Source organism: Podarcis melisellensis, assembly GCF_964234715.1.
Source record: "Podarcis melisellensis genome assembly, chromosome: 18".
Taxonomy (NCBI): Eukaryota; Metazoa; Chordata; class Lepidosauria; order Squamata; family Lacertidae; genus Podarcis; species Podarcis melisellensis.
Genome location: NC_138536.1, coordinates 2,109,447 through 2,128,298, shown reverse-complemented (window position 1 = coordinate 2,128,298; position 18,852 = coordinate 2,109,447). Strand labels below are relative to the sequence as shown.

Below are 18,852 nucleotides of genomic sequence, written 5' to 3'. Positions count from 1 at the left end.
CCCTGTCTCCCAAAAACAGTCCTTCTGTCTTGTCAGGATCCAACCTCAATCTGTTAGCCACCATCCCTCCTCCAACTGCTTCCAGGCACTCACACAGGACCTTCACCGGTTCTGATTTAAAACATCCCTCAAGAGTAGACCCCATGAGAACCAATGTTATGATTTAAAACACCCCTCAAGAGTAGACCCCATGAGAACCAATGTTAGTCTTTCCATTTTCTCAGATCTGCTCTGGAAGGACTAAATTAAGGACCAGCGCTGGGGGACAAAACCCTCCCTCTGAACAATAATTCGCGCTGAGAAAAGCCACTTCGCCTCTCGATCCAGATAGCAACAGATTCGCTCTTCTTGCCGGCGAAGAATTCAAACATCTACCAGGGGGGAGGGAGCCCGCCGGAGGCACTGCGATGCTGCAGACACCAGAAGATTAAAGGGCCTTTAATGAATAAATGGAACATTTGCGTCGGACTGGTGTAGACAGGGTGGCGAGCTCAGAATGGCAGCGAGGGAGATATTCACAATAAGCATCTTTGGAGGAAGAAGAAGAAGAAGAGAGGGACAGACTCTGCCCACCACCCACCAGTTTGGAAACTGGCTAAGGGGCTTCCGTGTTGGTCTGGAGTCTGGATTTGGTTTCACGCACGGTTCGAAACAAACTGCTAAGGAGAGCCTTGCTGTACCGATCCATTTTTTAAAAAAAAGAAATTATTTATTTGGTTTTTCAGATTAAAATTTTCCAACATAAAAACAAGGTTCCAGAGAATCTCCTGGACTTCCCTCCGGCCCTTTGCGGGTCCCGTTGTTCATCATCTTCCCCCCGCATCTTTTATGATAATCCAAACGCGGGTGGCGCTGCGGTCTAAACTACTGAGCCTCTTGGGCTTGCCGATCAGAAGGTCGGCGGTTCGAATCCCCGCAATGACGGGGTGAGCTCCCGTTGCTCAGTCCCTGCTCCTGCCAACCTAGCAGTTCAAAAGCACCTCAAAGTGCAAGTAGATAAATAGGTACCACTCCGGCGGGAAGGTAAACGGCGTTTCCGTGCGCTGCTCTGGTTCGCCAGAAGCGGCTTAGTCCTGCTGGCCACATGACCCGGAAGCTGTACTCCGGCTCCCTCGGCCAGTAAAGCGAGATGAGCGCCGCAACCCCAGAGTCGGCCACGACTGGACCTAACGGTCAGGGGTCCCTTTACCTTTAAGGCAAATTTTAAAAAATGTAATATAAACACCAACAATTTGGAAACACTGGCCTGCGAGCGCTCCAGTTGGAGAACAGCCTTTCCCAAAGGTGTTGTGGGCTTTGAAGACACTCGAACTCAGGACGCAAGGGACAGACATGCTAAGAGGAAGGCATGCTTGGCAAACCCTCACTGGGATCAATTCCCGCCCGGGAATATTAAAGTGAGATGAGCGCCACAACCCCAGAGTCGGCCACGACTGGACCTAACGGTCAGGGGTCCCTTTACCTTTACCTAAATTACCAATAAAGAGTTTGTGAGCGTTTGCTCACAACCTGCCAAGGAGTCCAGTTCACTTTGTTGTTCCTTTAAGCACTTTGTGAAAGGTCCCCATTCTTCTTTAGAGTCACAGTTATCCTTGTCACATAGTTTATGCATCAGTTTCGCCAATTCCGCCTAATCTATCAGTTTCTCTTGCCGGTTTTCCGGAAGCTGTTAAGCCATGGAGGGTTGCCAACAGCCGCGGGACAGGAACCGGGAAGCGCCTGAGAGTATACGCTTCGACATTTCTCTGACGAAAATAGGGATGTCCTATTCAGTCATCACCGTAATAACAATTTTACTGTTTATACCCCACCCAACTGACTGGGTGTTCCCAACTCCTATAGTTATAGTTATAATTCGTGGGTCGCCATCTGATCTTAATTTGAATTTAAGCTGTGTTTTAATCAATTGCATGACTTTATGTTTTATGTTCTTTTTAGGGGGAGGGGAAAAACAGGGGGGAATGAGGATGATGTATTTTTGATAAATTATGTTGAAATCCCTAATAAAAAATATATTTAATATTTGAGATTGAGGTTGAATCCTGACAAGACAGAAGTACTGTTTTTGGGGGACAGGAGGCGGGCAGGTGTGGAGGATTCCCTGGTCCTGAATGGGGTCACTGTGCCCCTGAAGGACCAGGTGCGCAGCCTGGGAGTCATTTTGGACTCACAGCTGTCCATGGAGGCGCAGGTCAATTCTGTGTCCAGGGCAGCTGTTTACCAGCTCCATCTGGTACGTAGGCTGAGACCCTATCGGCCTGCGGACTGTCTTGCCAGAGTGGTGCATGCTCTGGTTATCTCCCGCTTGGACTACTGCAATGCACTCTACGTGGGGCTACCTTTGAAGGTGACCCAGAAACTACAACTAATCCAGAATGCAGCAGCCAGACAGGGGACTGGGAGCGGCCGCCAAGACCATATAACACCGGTCTTGAAAGACCTACATTGGCTCCCAGTACGTTTCTGAGCACAATTCAAAGTGTTGGTGCTGACCTTGAAAGCCCTAAACGGCCTCAAAGGCCCAGTATACCTGAAGGAGCGTCTCCATCCCCATCGTTCTGCCCAGACACTGAGGTCCAGCTCCGAGGGCCTTCTGGCGGTTCCCTCACTGCAAGAGGCCAAGTTACAGGGAACCAGGCAGAGGGCCTTCTCGGTGGTGGCGCCCGCCCTGTGGAACACCCTCCCATCAGATGTCAAAGCGATAAACAACTACCTGACATTCAGAAGACATCTGAAGGCAGCCCTGTTCAGGGAAGTTTTTAATATGTGACATTTTAGTGTATTTTTCATCTTTGTTGGAAGCCGCCCAGAGTGGCTGGGGAAACCCAGCCAGATCGGCGGGGTACAAATAATAAATTATTATTATTATTATTTTTAAAAAACCCAGCTTCCGGAAAATCGTGCGTATAAAAAACAACCCGAAAGTTTTGCAAGTGGGACGAGGAAGGGAACAGCTCCAGTCTTTTTCCTCTCTCTACCTTATCTCACTTAGTTCCCTGCGAGACGCTTTGCAACGGGCCGGCGGCTCCTTTCCGGAACCGAAATGAAAAATATATCGAGAGAGAGGGTGTGTTTTTGTGTACCGGTGCAGAGACAACCCTCCCCTATTCCTGAGCCCAGCGTCCTGGCGCCCTTCCCTCTCTCGCTTGGCAGGCGATCTGCCTCTTTGCACAGAGAGGAATTCTCAAAAAAAAAAAAAAATTGTTAAAAGATGGCTGCCAAGTGGGGAAGGAACTTTTCGGAACGGCGGCGGCTCGCGGGGTGTCCTTTCGCTGCTTGCAAAATGGCTGCCTTTGCGCATGCATGCGCCGTCGCGCACGAGAGAGGAGGAGGAGCAGCTGCGGGGAGATAGCTTTTGGCATTTAGGACCGTCCGGGAAAAGGCTGGAGGCCTGGAACGAGACTCTTTTTTTTGGAAAATAAATATATATATATAAGCTGCGAGAGCAAGAGCCAAAATTCCATGTCCAAAGTAAACAGCTGGCAAACTGTGTGTTCTTTTTGGTTGGAAGCCTTCTCTCTCTCTCTCTCTCTCTCTCTTTTCCACCCCCCTTTCTCTTTCTCTCATTTCCTCCCTCATCTCCCTCCCTCGATTTAAAATGAAAAAAATAAAATCCGATTCCCTCTCCTTTTGAGAGAATATGGAGCTAAGGGGGAAAGAGAGAGGAAAGGGGGAAGAAAACTAAATTTAAAAAAAAAAGAGATTTCCGTATGGTGGTTTGTCCACATTGGCACATTTAAAAAAAGAAACAGCACTTTGGGTTATTTCGTCAGATTCTTTGGGGGTCAGTAGGGAATCGAGTTTGCCAACCGCAGCAATTTAAGGGGTGTTTGGTAAATTTCCCCATGCTGGTGTAGCAACCTTGACATTTTAACTTTAGGTTTGTTTTTGTGGCGGAGGGGCAAAGGCAAATTGGGAGGGGGGGTTCCTTTCCCTGCTCTCCACGTGGTCCGTTCTCCCCCCCCGCCCCATCCTCCTGCTGTTCCTCCCCATCTCCGAGGTTTCGAACTCGGCACAAAATGGCCGTTGGTGGGGTGGGTGGGGCGTCGTGGGCCGGCCGGGAAGGGGGAGGTTACAAAATGGCCTCCCCCTGGCTGTCGACACTCGCCACGTGTTGGGGAGGTGTGTAAACCCCTCCCCCTAATTTTGCTTTCGAATTCCCCCCCGCTGGCACAAATTGTGCAAACACACACCAACACCGTGTCTGCACACAAACAAAATGGAGGGGAACGGGATGACCACCCCATAATTTCCAGCCAAGGAAAAGCATGTTGCACGTTGCCAGAAGAAAATTTTTTTTGGGGGGGGGTCATTTTGTGATAGGGACGAACCGAAGGTGCAGATGCAAAACTGCACCCTGAATGGGACGCTCTCGGGTCCTCGCCGGTAACCCTTTCCGTACAACCGTGGGACGGATCCGGACAGAGCGGCTGCGAAACGGGACGCCCAGGGAGGCCTGTGGATTTTGGGAGTCCGAAAGAGAGCACGCCTGCAGATCAGGGAGAGAGAGAGATGGGAAAGAGATATGGGGAGGAGAAATATTTTTGGCAGGGTGCTCTGGCGCCGGCCCAGTTCCTGAAGCCGGGAGCGAGCTGAGCAGATGAAGACAGGGGGCCAGGATTTTGAAGGGAGAGTTCGGACAAACGCCATCGTTGGCAAATCTCCTGGACGGGTTATTCCTCCCCTTGTCGTCGTCTTTTTTGGCTCATGGTACCCGGCTGGGCACGGCCTCCGCGTTTTATTAACCACAGCTGCGCTTAAGACTGCCTGGCAGTTGCACCGCTCTGTGCAGGTGAGCGCCGTTTTAAAAACAGAAAAGAAATGGGAATCCGGCCCTGTTTCCCAGGGACAGCCCAGGATTCGCAGAAGCTGTCCCGGTTTCCGATCCGACCCCTGAAATGCCCCGCTAGTAATTTTGATACACATGCACACACGCCAACGTTTGCATATAAGACTCTAAGGTTTTAATTGGGTCGGCCCGCTGTGTGTCTGCACGAGTCCCCGATCTTGTTTGATGTATTACAGTATTTTAATATTTTTTTGGAAGCCGCCCAGAGTGGCTGGGGAAGCCCAGATGGGCGGGGTATAAATAATAAATTATTATTATTATTATTATTATTGCAATCAGGAGGCCCGCTGCTGAAAGACTGAGATTTGAATTGGGTACACCCGCCGTGTCTCTGCATGAGTCCCCAATCTTGCAATCGGGAGGTCCGCTCAGAACAGAAACTCATGCAGAAGCAATAGGCAAACCCTCTAAGCGTCCCTATTTTTAAAGGACAGCCCAGGATTCGCAGAAGCCGTCCCGGTTTCTGATCTGAACCGCAAAATGTCCCACTAGTAATTTCGATACACACGCATGCACGCCCCGGATTTACTGAAGCCATCCCGGTTTCCAATCCGACCCCCAAAATGTCCCACTAGCCCACACACGCACGCCCTCCGACGTTTGCATACGTATTTCAAGAAAGACGGCTGCTGCTGAAAGACTCTGAGATTTGAATTGGGTACTCCCGCCGTGTCTCTGCACGAGTCCCCAATCTTGCGATCGGGAGGCCCGCTCAGAACAGAAACTCATGCAGAAACAATAGGCAGACCCTCCAAGCGTCCCTATTTTTCAGGGACAGCCCCGGATTTATTGAAGCCGTTCCGGTTTCCGATCTGACCCCGGAGTGTCCCTTAGGCCGTCCCTATTTTAATCGGAGTAATGTTTGAGGGTGTGGAGTTATTTTTCTTATATTCAACTAATAAAATATTTTTTAAAAAGAGGAAAAAAGTAACTATGAAACCCTGAGAAGACCTCCGAAGGCAGCCCTGTAGAGGGAAGGGGTTTTTGATATTTGATGTTTTATTATGTTTTTATATGTGTTGGAAGCTGCCCAGAGTGGCTGGGGCAACACAGTCAAAGAAGTGGGGTATAAATGAGAAAAGGATTATGATGATGGAATGGGGCACCCCTATTTTCATTGGAGGGACGCTGGTGGCGCTGTGGGTTAAACCACTGAGCCTAGGGCTTGCCGATCAGAAGGTTGGCGGTTTGAATCCGGGCTGAACTCCCGTTGCTCGGTCCCTGCTCCTGCCAACCTACCAGTTCGAAAGCACGTCAAAGTGCAAGTAGATAAATAGGTACCACTCCGGCGGGAAGGTAAACGGCGTTTCCGTGCGCTGCTCTGGTTCGCCAGAAGCGGCTTAGTCCTGCTGGCCACATGACCCGGAAGCTGTACGCCGGCTCCCTCGGCCAGTAAAGTGAGATGAGCGCTGCAACCCCAGAGTCGGCCACGACTGGACCTAATGGCCAGGGGTCCCTTTACCTATTTTCATTGGAGAAATGAGGGAGGGTATGGAAAAGGACGTCAGCGTTCGACAACCGAGGTCCCACTGTGCTTCAAAGGTGATTATATACATAACTTAGAAAGATTAAAAACAAAGACAAACAGTTAAAAGCCACTACAGTGGTCCCTTGGTTCTCAAACGCCTTGGTACTCAAACAACTTGGAACCCAAACACTGCAAACTCAGAAGGAAGCGTTCCGGTTTGCAAACTTTTTCTGAAAGCAGAACATGCTCAGATTTGTTACGCTGAGGTCTGCTTTTGCTATTTATTTTGAGTTTTTGTGGCTCTTTTTGTGGTGTTTTTGTGACTGTGTGGAACCCAGTCCAGCTACTGAGGGACTGATTGTGCGACTGCAGTACATTGTTTGTTGCTTTCATTTTATGGATCGACGGTCTCGCTAGATAGCGAAATCCATGTTCAATTGCTGTTTTAGGGGTTGTTTTTAAAAGTCTGGAACGGATTAATCCGTTCTGCATTCCTTTCTATGGGAAAGAAGCGTGCCTTGGTTTAGGAACGTTTTGGTTTCAGAACGGAATTTCCGAAACGGCTTAAGTTTGAGAACCAAGGCACCACTGTATAAAGGAGGTAGCCTCAATTCATTGTGTTGTTGTTTAGTTGTTTAGTCGTGTCCGCCTCTTCGTGACCCCCTGGACCAGAGCATGCCAGGCCCTCCTGTCTTCCACTGCCTCCCGCAGTTTGGTCAAACTCATGCTGGTAGCTTCGAGAACACTGTCCCACCATCTCGTCCTCCGTCATCCCCTTCTCCTTGGGCCCTCCATCTTTCCCAACATCAGGGTCTTTCCCAGGGAGTCTTCTCTTCTCCTGAGGTGGCCAAAGTCTTGGAGCCTCAGCTTCAGGATCTGTCCTTCCAGTGAGTACTCAGGGCTGATTTCCTTAATAATGGAGAGGTTGGATCTTCTTGCAGTCCGTGGGACTCTCAAGAGTCTCCTCCAGACCAACATTCATTACCATCAATAATTTTTAAGGCTCTAGCAGGGTCTCAGCCGCCCCCTCTCCCCCCCCCCCACAGCCACATCTATGACACCCTGGTTCCAAAAACGACTCCTGGTTCAAGGATCAGCAGGGAACGTACCGATTTCTGCAGAAGGAAGAGGAAGAGGGGTTTGCATGTGGGACGTTTTGTCTGTGGGTGGGGGGCCAGAAAGAGCAGAGCCTGGGCTGGCAGAGCGGAGGGGGGGTGCGGTTGTCTAATCCAGGATGCTACTAGGAACCATTAGTGCTGAGCTCAGCGTCTGCTCTGCTGACGGCCCGGAGAGCCTGATTATTTTTAGATAAGATGGAAAGCCTGGAACGGAGAGTTCTGGGCTGCAGCCTGGCCGAGGCGTGAGCTGTGTTTCTGATGAAGGAGGGAGGAGGGGGCCGGCGAGTCGGGTGTGGGGAGGCGAGTTGCTGCAGTGGGTGAGTTTTTTCTCCCCACCTCTCTCTGCACGGAGAGTTCCTGTGGCCCTCCCTTCGAGGAAGGCTCGGTCCGGCCCGCACACACACAAAAACTGCAGCAGAAAGCCACCCGGTTGCAGCGCAATCTCACCCAAGCATTTAAACCCAGGGGTTTGCAACCTTTTGCAGCCCACAGCTCCCTGGAACTACAGTGGTACCTCGAGTTAAGTACTTAATTCGTTCCGGAGGTCCGTTCTTAACCTGAAACTGTTCTTAACCTGAAGCACCACTTTAGCTAATGGGGCCTCCTGCTGCCGCCGTGCCGCCGGAGCACGATTTCTGTTCTCATCCTGAAGCAAAGCACTTAGCCCGAGGTAATATTTCTGGGTTAGCAGAGTCTGTAACCTGAAGTGTATGTAACCTGAGGTACCACTGTACATTTGTCTGTGGCACAACTGTGGGTCTCAGGAGACCAGTTATGTCCCCCCCTTCCCTGCAGAGCTGGCAGCCCCTCACCCTTTTTCGAACCCCCTCCCTTGTGGAGCGTTCCCTCAGCCTCCTCTCCCCTTTCCACCTTGTTGCTTTCTCATCTCGGTCGGTGGAAAGATTGGACTGTCGGCTGCCTCAGGTAGAGTCCCCTGAATGATCAGCCATCAAGGAGGTTTGCATTCAACGGCAAGCTTATCTCGCTAAACCACAGAGCCTAGGACTTGCCGATCAGAAGGTCGGCGGTTCGAATCCCCGCAGTGACGAGGTGAGCTCCCGTCGCTCGGTCCCTGCTCCTGCCCACCTAGCAGTTCGAAAGCACACCAGCACAAGTAGATAAATAGGTACCACTCTGGTGGGAAGGTAAACGGCATTTCCGTGCGCTGCTCTGGTTCGCCAGAAGCGGCTTAGTCCTGCTGGCCACATGACCCGGAAGCTGTACGCCGGCTCCCTCGGCCAATAAAGCGAGATGAGCGCCGCAACCCCAGAGTCGGCCACGACTGGACCTTACGGTCAGGGGTCCCTTTACCTATCTCGCTTGCTCTTTCCAAAAACACAGCCCTCCGTCGAAACCCACACTTCCCCGAATGGCGTGGTGCTGTTCTCTGGCCAAGCAATGTGCCAAAAATGCACGGATTGGGGCCAAGTGTGCGCCAAGAGGTGTTGAAAATAGCACCCCAAAGTCCAACATATTAGGGCAGAAGTTTCTATGGGAAAGCATGGTTTTGGAACGCTTTGGTTTTGGAACGGACTTCCGGAACAGATTAAGTTTGAGAACCAAGGTACTCAATTATTTGAGGTTCTGCCCCCACCCTTAACAGAAACCTGCCCCCCCCCCCGCAATGTCCTATTTACGGGGTATTTTTACCCGTCATTTCCCAGGAATGGCTCAACAACTTTGGCTGCCCTGACAAAAATCCTGGATACGCCCATGTCCAGGGTTGAAGGGGGGGTCATTAGTGGGTATTGCCACACTCTGCCTCTTGTGAAAGGGCTGTCGTGCCGGCAGCCCGAAGTTCAACTGGTGCGTCTTTCTGGATGTGTGAAATTACTCCCCTGTGAAAAAGTATTGGGATCGATCCAGATACACAGCGTGAGGGACGGGAGTCAAAATTCGTCCAATTTCATTTGCTCTCACCCAGTGAGCTTCACGGCCAAGCACAGGGGTCTTGATCCCTGGCATCCCAGGTCCAGGTCTGCCACTCTAACCACTGTACCACACTGCCTCACCTTTGCCTTTGTTTTCAAAAGCGGACCTAGCTACTTCGCCCTTTGCGAAACACTGCTGCGCTCCGAGATTTGCACTTCTCTGAATTTTGCGGCGCTGCCAAGAGAAAGGGGCGGAAGTGCACTAACCAGGGCAAAGCGTGCATATAAACACGTATATTTGCGAAAGTAAAATGTAGAAGGGCATCACGTTGGGGAAACATAAACATTAAGAGGAATTTGCTTTGAGAAAATGTGCACGTTAGAGAAGATTCGAGTTGATTTCCCCACTTTCGCAGGCCATGAATTTTTGTAAACAACAACAATTATTATACTGTGCCCATTTGGCGGGGTTTCCCCAGCTGACGCCTCTTCCTCTCCTTGTTTTCTTTAAGCTAAGGTAAAAAGGTAAAGGTAAAGGACCTCTGACAGTTAAGTCCAGTGGTGAACGACTCTGGGGTTGCGGCGCTCATCTTGCTTTACTGGCCGAGGGAGCTGGCGTTTGTCCGCAGACAGTTTTTCTGGGTCATGTGGCCAGGTTGACTAAGCTGCTTCTGGTGAAACCAGAGCAGCGCACAGAAACACCGTTTACCTTCCCGCTGGAGTGGTACCTATTTATCTACTTGCACTTTGATGTGCTTTCGAACTGCTAGGTTGGCAGGAGCAGGGACCGAGCAACGGGAGCTCACCCCGTCATTGTGGGGATTTGAACCGCCAACCTTCCGATCGGCAAGTCCTAGGCTCTGTGGTTTAGACCACAGTGTCACCCGCGTCCCTTGTTTCTTGTTTAGAAAACCCAATAAAAAGTTATATATGAAAGAAAAGGAAGTGAAAATCTGGACACAAAAGTTGTGGAGCTTTTTGGGGGGTGTCTGGCAATTTCCAGGTGTCTGGCATGCCTAGTCCCTCCAATCTCAACGAAAGAAGATGTCTCTTGGGGCAACAGGTTTAGCCACTGGGAGAACTGGAGGCTAGACAAGCTCTGTCTGTCCAGCAGGAATGTTCTCTCATCGTGCGACAGATTCATTCCACGAATGGGCATGTGTGGCCATCCATAATCGTGACCCGTCACACGGGCTGAAAGTGAGCGCGATAATGTGAGTCTGTGAGGGTCTGGAGGCGGTTGGAGGATGGATGGCAGCTAACAGATTGAGGCTGAATCCTGTCAAGACAGAAGGACTGTTTTGGGGGGACAGGGGGCAGGCATGGTCTTGAATGGGGTGGCTGTGCCCCTGAAGGACCAGGTGCGCAGCCTGGGAGTTATTCTGGAATCACAGCTGTCCATGGAGGCGCAGGTCAATTCTGTGCCCAGGGCAGCTCCATCTGGTACGCAGGATGAGACCCTCCCTGTCTGCAGACTGTCTCTCCAGAGTGGTGCATGCTCTAGTTATCTCTCGCTTGGACTACTGCAATGCCCTCTCCGTGGGGCTCCCTTTGAAGGTGACCCGGAAACTACAACTAATCCAGAATGCGGCAGCCAGACTGGTGACCGGGAGCGGGCACTGAGACCATAAAACACCGGTCTTGAAAGACCTGCACTGGCTCCCAGGACGTTTCCGAGCACAATTCAAAGTGTTGGCGCTGACCTTGAAATCCCTAAACAGCCCTGTATACCTGAAGGAGCGTCTCCACCCCCATTTTCCAGCCCGGACACTGAGGTCCAGTGCCGAGGGCCTTCTGGCGGTTCCCTTGCTGCGAGAAGCCAAGTTACAGGGAACCAGGCAGAGGGCCTTCTCGGTGGTGGCACCTGCCCTGTGGAACGCCCTCCCAGCAGATGTCAAGGAGATAAACAACTCTCTAACGTTTAGAAGACATCTGAAGGCAGCTGTCCATGGAGGCACAGGTTTAGACCACAGCGCCACCCGCGTCCCGGTTTCTTTAAGCTAAAAAGTCCCAAATGCTGTTGATATTTCTTCCTTTTTGGATCTCTGAAGGGATTTCAGTGCAAGGTAATCAGAGATATCATTAGCCCAGACCGTTTGCAGCCGCAAAGCTCACGCCTCCATCTTTCCTTTTCAGATTCAGATCAAAGCAATAGCCCCAGGACGGGAATTGGCTCTGACCAGGAGGACAGCAAACCCATCATCACATTGGGTGAGTCGAGGAATGCTCAGCACATAAAAGGGGGAAGAGGAGAAATGTCTTATGTCCCTATAGCAGGGATGGGAGGAGACCGCCATGCCGTTGGACTACAACTCCCATCATTCCTGACCATTGACCATGCTTTCAGCTGGGGCTGATATGAGTTGGAGTCCCGCAAGCTCTGGAGACCCCCATGCTCCCCGTTTTTCCTCTAAGGCGTTCTTCTTTCCTCAAGAGGGAATTCCTCTTCTAAACAGAGGCATTCCTCCGTCTCTGGCATGTAGTAAGGAAACGGTACCTCTTAGGTCAGGCATGTGGGTATCTGAGGTCCTCTAGATGCTACAACTCCCATCATCCTTGCTCCCTGGCCATCCTGGCTACGGAGACATCCCTGATTCTCAGGATGGAATGCCTCTGCTAAAGAGGGAGTACCTAAACAGAGAATACCTCCTCTAAACAGAGAATACCTCTTCTAAACAGGGAGTGCTTCTTCTAAACAGAGAATACCTCCCCTAAACAGAGAATACCTCCTCTAGATGCTACAACTCCCATCATCCTTGCTCCCTGGCCATCCTGGCTACAGAGGCATCCCTGATTCTCAGGATGGAATGCCTCTGCTAAACAGGGAGTACCTAAACAGAGATTATCTCCTCTAAACAGAGAATGCCTCCTCTAAACGAGGACTGCTTCTTCTAAACAGGGAATGTCTTTTCTAAACAGAGGTTACCTTCTCTAAACAGGGAGTGCTTCTTCTAAACAGAGGATACCTCCTCTAAACAGGGGGTGCCTCTTCTAAACAGAGGATACCTCCCCTAAACAGAGAATACCTCCTCTAAACAGAGAATACCTCTTCGAAACAGGGAGTGCTTCTTCTAAACAGAGGATACCTCCTCTAAACAAGGAGTGCTTCTTCTAAACAGGGAGTGCTTCTTCTAAACAGAGGATACCTCCTCTAAACAGGGGGTGCCTCTTCTAAACAGAGGATACCTCCCCTAAACAGAGAATACCTCCTCTAAACAGAGAATACCTCTTCGAAACAGGGAGTGCTTCTTCTAAACAGAGGATACCTCCTCTAAACAAGGAGTGCTTCTTCTAAACAGGGAGTGCTTCTTCTAAACAGAGGATACCTCCTCTAAACAGGGGGTGCCTCTTCTAAACAGAGGATACCTCCCCTAAACAGAGAATACCTCCTCTAAACAGAGAATACCTCTTCGAAACAGGGAGTGCTTCTTCTAAACAGAGGATACCTCCTCTAAACAAGGAGTGCTTCTTCTAAAAAGGGGATGTCTCTTCTAAACAGAGGATACCTCCTCTAAACAGGGAGTGCTTCTTCTAAACAGAGGATACCTCCTCTAAACAGGGGGTGCCTCTTCTAAACAGAGAATATCTCCCCTAAACAGAGAATACCTCCTCTAAACAGAGAATACCTCTTCGAAACAGGGAGTGCTTCTTCTAAACAGAGAATGACCCCTCTAAACAAGGAGTGCTTCTTCTAAATAGGGGATGTCTCTTCTAAACAGAGGATACCTCCTCTAAACAGAGAATGCCTCCTCTAAACGAGGACTGCTTCTTCTAAACAGAGAATGCCTCTTCTAAACAGGGAATGCCTCCTGTTTCTTCCTGGCAATTTATTTATTTTTCACAAAGAGGAAAGTGAAGCATCTAATTTGTGCATCTAATTTCCCCGTTTCAATTCCTCCCGGGTCGTTATGCTCCCCGTGCTCAATTAACCTCTCTTCCCCCCTTTTCCCGCAGACGCGACAGATTTCCAAGAGAACTTCGTCACGTCCGGGGTGTTCAGCGTCACGGAGCTGATCCAAGTTTCCCGGAGTGAGTAGGCCTCTCTTTGCGGCTTCTTGTATAGCTGGCCTTCGTGAAAACCTGGCCTGTGGCTCTGGTGTTCGTTTGTTTTTTGTGTTGTGCCAGCAGGGTAACTATTGCACAAGCAGTCTTGCACTCTGCAGCTGCACGATCATAATTGTGCAAGGAGGAATTGCTGCTCCCAGTCCGTGTCGACAAAACTAATTTGATTCCTAGCCGTAATTCAAGATGGCGTCCAATTTGGGCAGAGTAAACTCCTTTGTTTTGCTTCCGTTCTTTTTTAATTTTGTTTTTAAGGGAATCAGAAGGTATACGAGCAGGAATTGACAAATAGACAGCTGAGGGAGAAGAGGAAAGAAAAGAGGGGGGGATATATAAATCGAAAATAACTTGGGGAGACCTAAGAAATGGGGTGTGAACCGGAAATAAATAATGCGACTTCCGGTTGGACGCGCGATTAATGGCAGACGGGAGCTCTTTTTTTGGGGGGGAAAGGAAAATAAATAATGCAATATAAAGCAGTAAACAGGAAAGAAGGAAAGCCAACTTAATAGAAGGAAGCCCACGTAATGGGGAAATTCCATTACATTTGGTGTCGATTTGCTAAAAAACTGGAAAACTAATACAAATAATTTGGAAAGGAAGAAAAGGTTTGCGCCCAGTTCTGCCCAAACACTGATGCAAAGCTGTCTGCTTGAGCCCAGGGGGCGTCCAGTCATATTTGGTCGAAATCACTGCAGTTGTGTGGCAGGTTCGACCTGCCATCTTGATCCCAGTGAGATCCTGGAGGAAATGTGCTCCTCGAACTCAGGACCCACCCGGCTGGGGACAAAAGGTTTCCTTCTTGGCAAACTGGAGCCCCCCCCCCCCAATGCACAGCTTGTTGACTCGCTTTCTCTCTTTTTTTAACATAATTTTTCTTTTTTTATTGACGCAAAATTTTATTGGCGCAAAATTTTATTTTTTTATTGACACAAGTCCATAACTTGAAGTATTGCTCAAAAAGAGCATCAACCTCCTTGCCTCCCTCTTTCTGACTTCCACATATCTTTAACGAATTCGTCGCATTTCTGTAACTACCTTATATATTCTTTTAACATTCGCCCTCTTATATGTAAACCAGCCCCTTAATTTCACGTCAACAAACCTTTCAAGTCAAACGTTTTCAGATGTTTGCCATTTTCTTTCAAACGAGCTCTAAATTTGCTCCAGTCCTTTTGAAACAGTTCACCGCGCCGATTCCGGATCTTCCCCGTTAGCTTTGCCAACTTCACATACAGTGGTACCTCGGGTTACAGACGCTTCGGGTTACAGACTCCGCTAACCCAGCAATAGTACCTCGGGTCAAGAAGTTTGCTTCAGGATGAGAACAGAAATCGTGCTCTGGCAGCAGGAGGCCCCATTAGCTAAAGTGGTGCTTCAGGTTAAGAACAGTTTCAGGTTAAGAACGGACCTCCGAAACGAATTAAGTACTTAACCCGAGGTATCACTGTATTCAACCATCTCTATCTGCCAATCTAGTAGGGAGTTCCTGCTGCTTCCATCTCTGGGCCAAAATTATTCTTGCAGCTGTTGTGATGTACATAAACAAACGTTGACCCCCTTTCTCTGCCTTCCCCGCAGCGCCGGTGGTGACGGGCACAGGGCCAAATTTCTCCCTTGGGGAGCTGCAGGGGCACCTCGCCTACGACTTGAACCCCTCAAGTACGGGAATGAGGAGGACACTCCCCAGCACTTCCTCCAGTGGGTGAGTCCGGGCTTGGAGTTGTGGCGCTGTGTTCCCACCCTTTCATCGCCTTCCCTTGCTACCCCGTCCTTCCCACAGCCTTCTCCTAATGAACGCCCAGAGTCTGCCACGACTGGACCTAACAGTCAGGGGTCCCTTTACCTTTAACATGGGGATTAGTAAAGGGTAAAGGGACTCCTGACCATTAGGTCCAGCCGTGGCCGACTCTGGGGTTGCGGCGCTCATCTCGCTTTATTGGCCGAGGGAGCCGGCGTTCAGCTTCCGGGTTATGTGGCCAGCAGGACTAAGCCGCTTCTGGCGAACCAGAGCAGCGCACGGAAACGCCGTTTAGCTTCCCGCTGGAGCGGTACCTATTTATCTACTTGCACTTTGACGTGCTTTCGAACTGCTAGGTTGGCAGGAGCAGGGACCGAGCAACGGGAGCTCACCCCGTCATTGCGGGGATTCGAACCGCCGACCTTCTGATCAGCAAGTCCTAGGCTCTGTGGTTTAACCCACAGCGCCGCCCGCGTCCCTAACATGGGGATTAGCAGCTAATAAAAGTTTGGGTTCTCTTTTGTTTGGGGCTTCCATCTTGTTCCACCTGGTGGCAGGTGGGAGTCCTGCCGCGACCGTCTTCAATAAAGACCAAGCCTACTGGCTGCTGTTTTGCTCTGGTATTCCTGGCTGGTGTCCTTGTTTTTTGTACAAGGGAGCCCTCAGATTTCTCCGCTAACAACCCGAATGCTAACTTCTCTTCCTGCTTCTGCCTCACCTCAGGAGTAAACGTCATAAGTCCGGCTCGATGGAGGACGACCTGGACGGCAGCCCGGGGGGTGAATATTACACGTCGCCTAGCTCCCCCACGAGTAGCAGCCGCAATTGGACAGAAGACATGGAAGGGGGTAAGTCGGAGGGGAGCTGGGACGCCCAGAAACCTTCAGGGGCTGCACCTTCCTGAGAAGAGGAGTATAGATTTAGAACAGAGGTTTGTAGAAGGGCACAGTCCAGAGCCTGCAGAGAGGAGAAACTGGTAAATATTGAGGGAGCAGCAGGAATAAATTACCGTATTTTTCGCCCTATAGGACGCACTTTTCCCCCTCCAAAAATGAAGGGGAAATCTGGGTGCGTCCTATGGGGCGAATGCAGGCTTTCGCTGAAGCTTGGAGAGCGAGAGGGGTCGGTGTGCACCGACCCCTCTCGCTCTCCAGGCTTCAGGAAGACATCCGCAGCAGCCTAGGCAGCCCTGCGGGAGGTCCCTGAAAGCAGAGTGTCCGGCGCTTCGGGAACACATCCGCAGCGTGGGGAGCCCTGCAGGAGTATGCTGCGGATAGCAACCCGCCACCCGGCGCGCGGGGCACCCTTAAACAGAGTGCCCCGTGCGCCGGACAGACATCGGCCAGCCCCACAAGCTCGGGGGACAGCAGGGAGGCGCAGTGCCGCCATCCCGCTGTTCCACGACCTGGTTCGGTTTCCCCGACCTGCTTTTGGGGGGGAAATAAAGGGAATTTTTTTTTCTTTATTTCCCCCCCCCAAAAAAACTAGGTGCGTCCTATGGGACGGAGCATCCTATGGGACAAAAAATACGGTAATCTTTATTTGCATCAGCTGTCGGCCGCAGCAATAAAACAACAATACGATATACAAAGATTCGAAATAAAAAAGTCAATTATATAGAATCCATTTTGGGGTTTTGAATCAAGAGTCAAATAGTGGATCTTATTCCGATTGCCCCGGCTAAAAACCTTGCCACCTTTGCCATCGCCTGGAGAGAGGACCCTGGGGCAGTGGCTGGGCGACCCGGGATGGACGATAAAAGAGGGGTGATAATCTCATTCCTCAAGTCTTTAATAAGAGGGCAAGCCAGAAGGGCATGTGCCACCGATTCGGGACTGCCATCTCCACAGGGACATAAGTGTTTATCGTGTAGAATCGACAAATTCCCTTCAGAAAATGGAGAAACACGCCTCGGAAGCTGTTCGAATTCTGAGACACGTTCGAAAACGGAAGCATTCGCTTCCGGGTTTCCAACGTCTGGGTTCTGAATTGTTCGGCTTCCAAGGCACTCGAAAAAGCGAGGTTCCGCTGTACAATTACTAATTCCAATCATTCAGATGTCGAATTATATAATTTAGGTGGGTCCCACCCCCTGCGTGCTACAACGGATGGTTTGATTTGATTTTACTTCATTTCTGCGATCCAAAATCTTATCCATCTCAATTAAAATCCATTCAAAAATTATTATTCTTATTATTAGCTTGCAAAGGTATCCACAACAGTATCTTTCAGCATTTGGTTGGTGGGGAAGCCCCAACATTCCCCTATTGTTAGCTTGCAAATCTATCCCCAAAAGTAAAAAAGCAAAGGGACCCCTGACTATTAGGTCCAGTCGTGGCCGACTCTGGGGTTTTGGCGCTCATCTCGCTTTACTGGCCAAGGGAGCCGGCGTACAGCTTCCGGGTCATGTGGCCAGCAGGACTAAGCCGCTTCTGGCGAACCAGAGCAGTGCACGGAAATACCGTTTACCTTCCCGCCAGAGCAGTACCTATTTATCTACTTACACTTTGAGGTGCTTTCGAACTGCTAGGTGGGCAGGAGCAGGGACTGAGCAACGGGAGCTCACCCCGTCGTTGCGGGGATTCGAACCACCGACCTTCTCATCAGCTAGTCCTAGGCGCTGGGGTTTAACCCACAGCGCCTCCCACATCCCTTTCCTCCAGGTCTAAAGGTACAGGGACCCCTGACCGTTAGGTCCAGTTGTGAACGACTCTGGAGTTGCGGCGCTCATCTCGCTTTACTGGCCGAGGGAGCCGGCGTACAGCTTCCGGGTCATGTGGCCAACAGGACTAAGCCGCTTCTGGCGAACCAAAGCAGTGCACGGAAACGCCGTTTACCTTCCCGCCGGAGCGGTACCTATTTATCTACTTGCACTTTGAGGTGCTTTCGAACTGCTAGGTTGGCAGGAGCAGGGACCGAGCAACGGGAGCTCACCCTGTTGCGGGGATTCGAACCGCCAACATTCTGATCAGCAAGTCCTAGGCTCTGTGGTTTAACCCGCAGTGCCACCCACGTCCTGTCCCCAAAAGTATCCTTCTGCATTTGGCTGGTGGGGAACGTCAGGGATTCCCCACCCCTGCTCTCCCAGCTGGCCGTCGTTTCCCCTCCAACGAGACGTGTTCGTATCCTCTGCGGGAAGAGCATTATTTCCATCCTGGACTGGATGTTCTGGTTGTAAAATCCTTCTCAATGAACGTCTGGGAGAGAGCTAAACCCTTTAGTGGCGCCGCATAAAACGACTGCCCCAGATAAATTGCTGCCTGGAGGGCAGGGGCTAAGCCGAGAGGGGATTAACCCTCTCTCTGCCCTGTCTTCCACCCCGTTGCCAGAAGGACGTTGGAGATGGCAAGAGTTGCCAGCCTTCTTAAGCTCAGTGGCACGTGGGTGCCAGCCTCTCTGGTCAGCTGCTCCCCTCTGTGTGGCATCACACACAGTGCCAGATTTACATACAAGGGGGGGGGGAGTGATTTAGGAGCCCGGTCTGTGATGTCAAAGTTATTCCACGTATTCATTCATTTTTTAAAATGGTATTCTGTGTGAGCCATCACTTATGCACCGTATTTTCCGCTCTATAAGACGCACCAGACCATAAGACGCATGTAGTTTTTGGAGGAGGAAAACAAGGGAAAAAATATTCTGGATCTCAGAAGCCAGAACAGCAAGAGGGATCGCTGCGCAGCGAAAGCAGCAATCCCTCTTGCTGTTCTGGCTTCTGGGATAGCTGCGCAGCCTGCGTTCACTCC

General features: G+C 50.5%; 1 protein-coding gene across 4 annotated transcripts in view; it reads left to right on the top strand.

Annotated features, from left to right (window-relative positions):
• NFIC (nuclear factor I C) overlaps positions 1–18,852 on the top strand; it is a 102,629-nt gene that overhangs the window by 62,697 nt on the left and 21,080 nt on the right. For all 4 annotated transcript variants that reach the window (XM_081895662.1, XM_081895660.1, XM_081895663.1 and 1 more), the window contains exons 3-6: positions 11,443–11,517; positions 13,261–13,335; positions 14,950–15,073; positions 15,833–15,957. In XM_081895662.1, the coding sequence (XP_081751788.1) occupies positions 11,443–11,517; positions 13,261–13,335; positions 14,950–15,073; positions 15,833–15,957 (399 nt within the window). The remainder of the gene's footprint in view (positions 1–11,442; positions 11,518–13,260; positions 13,336–14,949; positions 15,074–15,832; positions 15,958–18,852) is intronic.